At 67.6% G+C, this 6438-nt stretch overlaps 1 protein-coding gene across 1 annotated transcript; it reads left to right on the forward strand.

Moving 5' to 3' along the window:
• Positions 1-1114: 1114 nt before the first annotated feature.
• On the forward strand, positions 1115-4682 carry PIM3 (Pim-3 proto-oncogene, serine/threonine kinase). The gene is made up of 6 exons (XM_024352533.3): positions 1115-1629; positions 1722-1831; positions 1915-1965; positions 2045-2414; positions 3295-3471; positions 3546-4682. Exons 1-6 carry the CDS (start codon positions 1545-1547, stop codon positions 3731-3733), a joined length of 981 nt encoding a protein of 326 aa, XP_024208301.1. The 5' UTR covers positions 1115-1544; the 3' UTR covers positions 3734-4682.
• The last annotated feature ends 1756 nt before the right edge of the window (positions 4683-6438 follow it).

Below are 6438 nucleotides of genomic sequence, written 5' to 3' on the forward strand. Positions count from 1 at the left end.
GAGAGCCACAGCCTCAGAAGGGCTGAACAGGGGAGTGGTGTGTGAGTGGTCAGCGCAGGGACAGCGATGGTGACTGTATAGAGATGAGAGGTCAGACTTGGGTGAGGCTGGAAGCTCCGAGGCAAGTGTGTGTGCACGCTGACGGTCACACCAGACCGCCCGGGGATGTATGCCACAATACTTAGACCCCTGAGGGCCACTGAGAACGCCTGGCAGTGCCAAGAGGACCAGCCCCTGGGCCCTCTGGCCCCCAACTCTCAACCCACTAGCCCTGGGGCTGGCGGGTGGCCACTCACGTCCTGGAACCCTGAGCTGCTCTCAGGCCGGTGACTTTGGACCAATGTTGGCAATCTGTGGGTTTGCACCAAACCACACAGGTGAGTCAGACTTCTGTACAGAGAGCAGGGAAGGGGCACGACAGGGTGAAGTCCAGACCAGGGCAATGTGTACCCCGGCTGTTCAGCCTTTGAGTGCGGCTGTCGCAGCAATCAAGGTGGGCTCCCTGGTGGAGGTGGACAGCAGCTGCTGGAGAGCCCGGAGGGCAGCCAGGACCGTGTCAGACGGCAGGAGTCGGGCGGGGCCACTCCAGGCACCGGCCAGCAGGGCAGAGGTACCAGGGAGGGCCCTCGGGCTGCGGGCGTGAGGTCAGAGCCCAGGGTGAGGAGGAAGCATCGCCAGCCAGGTGCGCTCTCGGCCCCCGCCGGGGCTGCGAGGCTGGGGGCTCTGCCGCTGGGAGGGCTTCCAGAGGAGCCGGCGCTACCTCCCCGCGCGCCCGGCCACGTGCGCGATGGGATGCGCAGACAGCCGGGGACGCAGACTGGCGGCGTGTGTCACCTCGAGGCCGCGGGACAAGCGGAGGTCACCTCCCGCACTCCCACACCCCCAGGAACCCTGCTCGGGGCCGGCGGGTGACCTTCCTAGGTACTGCTGGGGGCGGAGCCAGGAAACGGCTCGCCCCGCCCTCGCCCCGCCATTGGCTGGGGCGCCGGATTTCTTTAAAAACTCCGGCTTCCATTGGCTCGTGCAGCCCCTCCTCGTTCTTCCCGAGGCGCCACGGCCGCCGCCCGCGCGGGCACTGCGCCTGCGCGGAGTGAGAGCGTGAGCGCGAAGAGCGGACCGACGCGACACGCCGTGCGCCTCCGCGGCTGCGCTACGGAAACGAGTCCCGGAGCGGCCCCGCGCCCGCCGCACCCGGCCCTCGCCCGCCCGAAGACAGGCGCCCAGCTGCCCCGCTGTCTCCCCAGCTAGCGCCCGGCCGCTGCCGCCTCGCGGGCCCCGGGCGGAAGGGGGCGGGGTCCCGGCTCGCCCCGCCCCCGCGGAGGGATACGCGGCGCCGCGGCCCAAAACCCCCGGGCGAGGCGGCCGGGGCGGGTGAGGCGCTCCGCCTGCTGTGCGTCTACGCGGTCCCCGCGGGCCTTCCGGGCCCACTGCGCCGCGCGGACCGCCTCGGGCTCGGACGGCCGGTGTCCCCGGCGCGCCGCTCGCCCGGATCGGCCCGGCTTCGGCGCCTGGGGCTCGGGGCTCCGGGGAGGCCGTCGCCCGCGATGCTGCTCTCCAAGTTCGGTTCCTTGGCGCACCTCTGCGGGCCCGGCGGCGTGGACCACCTCCCGGTGAAGATCCTGCAGCCAGGTACGCGCGGGGCCGGCGGGGCCGGGGCCGGGGCCAGGGCGGGGACCGGGGGCGCCCCGGGCCGCACCAACCCCGCCCGCGCCTCCCTGCAGCCAAGGCGGACAAGGAGAGCTTCGAGAAGGCGTACCAGGTGGGCGCCGTGCTGGGTAGCGGCGGCTTCGGCACGGTCTACGCGGGTAGCCGCATCGCCGACGGGCTCCCGGTGAGTCGGACCGCCGGGCGGGCCCGGGGTTCTCGCGCGCCTTGCGCCTCGCTTGGCCCGGCCTGACCCCCGCGTCTCCGCAGGTGGCTGTGAAGCACGTGGTGAAGGAGCGGGTGACCGAGTGGGGCAGCCTGGTAAGTTGGGGCACGGGCGGCGGCGGCGGCGGCGGCGGGGAGCGGGCGCGGGGCTTTTGCTGACCGCCGTGTCCCCCAGGGCGGCGCGACCGTGCCCCTGGAGGTGGTGCTGCTGCGCAAGGTGGGCGCGGCGGGCGGCGCGCGCGGCGTCATCCGCCTGCTGGACTGGTTCGAGCGGCCCGACGGCTTCCTGCTGGTGCTGGAGCGGCCCGAGCCGGCGCAGGACCTCTTCGACTTTATCACGGAGCGCGGCGCCCTGGACGAGCCGCTGGCGCGCCGCTTCTTCGCGCAGGTGCTGGCCGCCGTGCGCCACTGCCACAGCTGCGGGGTCGTGCACCGCGACATTAAGGACGAAAATCTGCTTGTGGACCTGCGCTCCGGAGAGCTCAAGCTCATCGACTTCGGTTCGGGCGCGCTGCTCAAGGACACGGTCTACACCGACTTCGACGGTGAGCGCGGGCGCGGGGCAGGGAACGTTCCGGGGGCCTTGCCGGCGGGTTAACGCCTGCAGGGGCGGCACATGGAGGGGCTGATGACTGTTGGGCGGCCGCGCGCCCTGGGTCTGCTCTCGTGGGGAGCAGAGGCCCACGCGCTACCCTGGGGAGGGCTGAGCGAGGGATCAAGAGCGGGATCGTGCTGGGTGGGGGCTAGGGGCGCGCTCAATATTGCTTCCTCCATCGCGTTGGGAGGTACGGGGCCTCTTGCCCCGGTGTGGGAGGCGCGTGACATCCTTCCGGCCCGAGAGACCCCCGGCTGGGGGCGGTAGCGGAGGAGTCTCCGTGCGTGACGCAGGGTGCAGCCGGGCTGGGTCCGCGCCGGGAGCCTGGAGGCCCCCGCGGCGCTGTTGGAGTGGCGGGGCCTCCCCTGCGTGGGGGCGGGAGCTGCGTGCGTGCGGAGCGCGGGGGCGCCGCGGCAGAAATCCCCGCATTGCGGAGCTTGGGGAAGCCGGGGCTCCCCGACCGCCCCTCCCTCCTCCCTCCCTCTCTCCCCGCCCCCCGTTCCCGCAGGCAGGCGCGCCGGGCGGTAAGGGACCCGCGCTGTCCCCCCCCCCCCACCCAGGTAGCCTCACAGCGCATCTGTTTGTTGTGAAAGCCGAGCTCTTACTCATGTGACCTGCTCCTCCCCCGCGGCCAGCGGAGGGGGACGGCCGGCCCCTCCCCCAGCCCCCCCATCGCCTGCCGGGGTTTTTCCAGGGTGATGACGAGCAGGATTTTGAGGCCTGGCTCTGCTTCCTGTGACTGAGGCCAGGGAGTTAACCAGCAGGGACCTCGCCGTCTGTTGAGCGGCTCTGCCTCTGTGGTGGGCGTGCTAAGCCCTGTGTTCCCTTAGGCACCCGAGTGTACAGCCCCCCGGAGTGGATCCGCTACCACCGCTACCACGGGCGCTCGGCCACCGTGTGGTCGCTGGGCGTGCTTCTCTACGATATGGTGTGTGGGGACATCCCCTTCGAGCAGGACGAGGAGATCCTCCGAGGCCGCCTGCTCTTCCGGAGGAGGGTCTCTCCAGGTGCGTGGTGGCTCGAGGCGGGGGTGGGGGCCTCGCCCTGCCTGGGCCCTCCCTGACCTCTCCGCTCCACACAGAGTGCCAGCAGCTGATCCGGTGGTGCCTGTCCCTGCGGCCCTCAGAGCGGCCGTCGCTGGATCAGATTGCGGCCCATCCTTGGATGCTGGGGGCTGACGGGGGCGCCCCGGAGAGCTGTGACCTGCGGCTGTGCACCCTCGACCCTGATGACGTGGCCAGCACCACGTCCAGCAGCGAGAGCTTGTGAGGAGCTGCACCTGACTGGGAGCTAGGGGACCACCTGCCTTGGCCAGACCTGGGACGCCCCCAGACCCTGACTTTCTCCTGCGTGGGCCGTCTCCTCCTGCGGAAGCAGTGACCTCTGACCCCTGGTGACCTTCGCTTTGAGTGCCTTTTGAACGCTGGTCCCGCGGGACTTGGTTTTCTCAAGCTCTGTCTGTCCAAAGACGCTCCGGTCGAGGTCCCGCCTGCCCTGGGTGGATACTTGAACCCCAGACGCCCCTCTGTGCTGCTGTGTCCGGAGGCGGCCTTCCCATCTGCCTGCCCACCCGGAGCTCTTTCCGCCGGCGCAGGGTCCCAAGCCCACCTCCCGCCCTCAGTCCTGCGGTGTGCGTCTGGGCACGTCCTGCACACACAATGCAAGTCCTGGCCTCCGCGCCCGCCCGCCCGCCCACGCGAGCCGTACCCGCCGCCAACTCTGTTATTTATGGTGTGATCCCCTGGAGGTGCCCTCGGCCCACCGGGGCTATTTATTGTTTAATTTATTTGTTGAGGTTATTTCCTCTGAGCAGTCTGCCTCTCCCAAGCCCCAGGGGACAGTGGGGAGGCAGGGGAGGGGGTGGCTGTGGTCCAGGGACCCCAGGCCCTGATTCCTGTGCCTGGCGTCTGTCCTGGCCCCGCCTGTCAGAAGATGAACTTGTATAGTGGCTAACTTAAGGGGAGTGGGTGACCCTGACACTTCCAGGCACTGTGCCCAGGGTGTGGGTTTTAAATTATTGACTTTGTACAGTCTGCTTGTGGGCTCTGAAAGCTGGGGTGGGGCCAGAGCCTGAGCGTTTAATTTATTCAGTACCTGTGTTTGTGTGAATGCGGTGTGTGCAGGCATCGCAGATGGGGGTTCTTTCAGTTCAAAAGTGAGATGTCTGGAGATCATATTTTTTTATACAGGTATTTCAATTAAAATGTTTTTGTACATAGTGGATAATCCTGTATTTATTGGGCTGGGCATCCTGGGGGAAGAGAGGGGCTCTGAGGAAGGGCTTTGGCTGCTGGGTGACCTGACAAGTTTCCCGTGGGGCTGGTAGTTTTGCCCACGGGGGAAACGGGGGGGGCCCAGCTGGGTGCCAGCCTCCCCAGTGCCACAGGCTACTTCATGTGGCTTGTGGCCCACCCCACTACCCCGTGCTGCACCCAGGGAGAGGAGCAGCTGCCTCCTGGGGTGCCTCCAGGAGGTGGAGGCAGGGAGCCAGGCCCTGAGGATGCAGCAACCCCCACTAGTCAGGAGGTCATTCCTCGGTGGTCCCAGGAGGATCTCTGCAGCCCCCCGCCAGGGAGGCCTTGCCAGTGGAAATGGCCACACTTGCATCCTGGCTTGGTGGAAACAGAGACGTGCGGGGGTGGGGGAGGGAGTCCATGCTGCCTCAGAGGGTGGCTGGGGGTTTTGAAGGACAAGGAGAAGTTTGCCAGGCACATGGGGTGGGAGTGTGTTCCGGGCAGTGCCAAGGACGCGCGGAGGACATGAGGGTGGGGTCTGGTGGAGGGTATCGGGGTGTTCAGTCAGTTATAGTTAGACCCTGGCCTGGCGGGTGTGTGGTGAGAGTGGGGTATGAACCAGGTTCGGGTGTGTCAATGGGCCTGGCCACAATGTTCCTGGTGGGTAGAGGAGGCCTGGGTGGAGGGTCCCAGTGAGACTGCTCCCCCACCCCCACCCCAGGGGCCTTCTGCTCAACTGCCCACCCTGTGCTGGGCTGTGGGGTGCCCCATGTTGGCAGTGGACCTGCACCTGGGGCATCACCCAGTCTGCCAAGCGCACCTACTCGGCTCTCTGGCTCCTGGAGCCCTGTCTGCCCCCTGCCTCCCATCTGCCCCTCTGAATAAGAGTCCCTGATAAACAGCCCGGGGCAGGCAGCACTGTACTGGACAGAAGACTGTCCCAGGCCTGAGGCCAGAGGCTGTGGCAGAGGCGGGAAGTTTGGGAAAGTGAAACAGGAGGAGACGAAAGTCACCCTTCCCCTGGAGAGCAGGCAGAGAGGGCTCGGGTGGGGGGCTCCCGCCTCAGGTTGTGACTGTTCAGGGCATCAGTGGGTGTCTGTGGCCTCTGCTGTGGAGGTCCAGGAGCACCTGGAGGGCAGCTGCTCAGTGAGGCAGGTCCCTCGGGGCCCTCATCTCACCCTACAGCCTCAGCCCAGCAGGGGAGATGAGGTGCCGGGAAGGACAAGCCACCGGTTCCCATAGACCCGGCCCAACCAGCATGCCCTGAGTCCAGTCTGGTCCAGTGAGGCATTTCCCCATTACCCCACCCCCCACTGCCAAAATGGGACCCTCGGGCAGCAGCCATTGCCGCCCACCTGCTCCTGGGCCAACTGCCATGGGCATTCCCCAGCCCCCAGCCATGGGCATCCCCAGCCCCGGCTTCATCCAGGCAAAGGCCCTCCACGCAGGTTGCTTTTGGGAAACTGAAGGCCATTTGGGCAGATGTCAGAATAGGACTCTGGTCCTTCCCACTGCTGTGCTCCACACACTGCTGCTGAGGGCTGGCTGGGGACCCCTCTAAGGTGGCCTACAGGGTGGGGACATCTGCCAGGGCCCTGGGAATGGGTGCAGGGCGCTGGGCTGAGGCTCCCAGCGAGATAGCTCTGGCCTTCTAGCACAGGGGATGGCGCGCTTGGGGGGCCCTCTGGACATAGCCCTCCACCCCCTGACTCAGGAGGAGACAGGGCCCAGCCAGCCTTG

Source organism: Pan troglodytes, chromosome 23 (genome assembly GCF_028858775.2).
Source record: "Pan troglodytes isolate AG18354 chromosome 23, NHGRI_mPanTro3-v2.0_pri, whole genome shotgun sequence".
Taxonomy (NCBI): Eukaryota; Metazoa; Chordata; class Mammalia; order Primates; family Hominidae; genus Pan; species Pan troglodytes.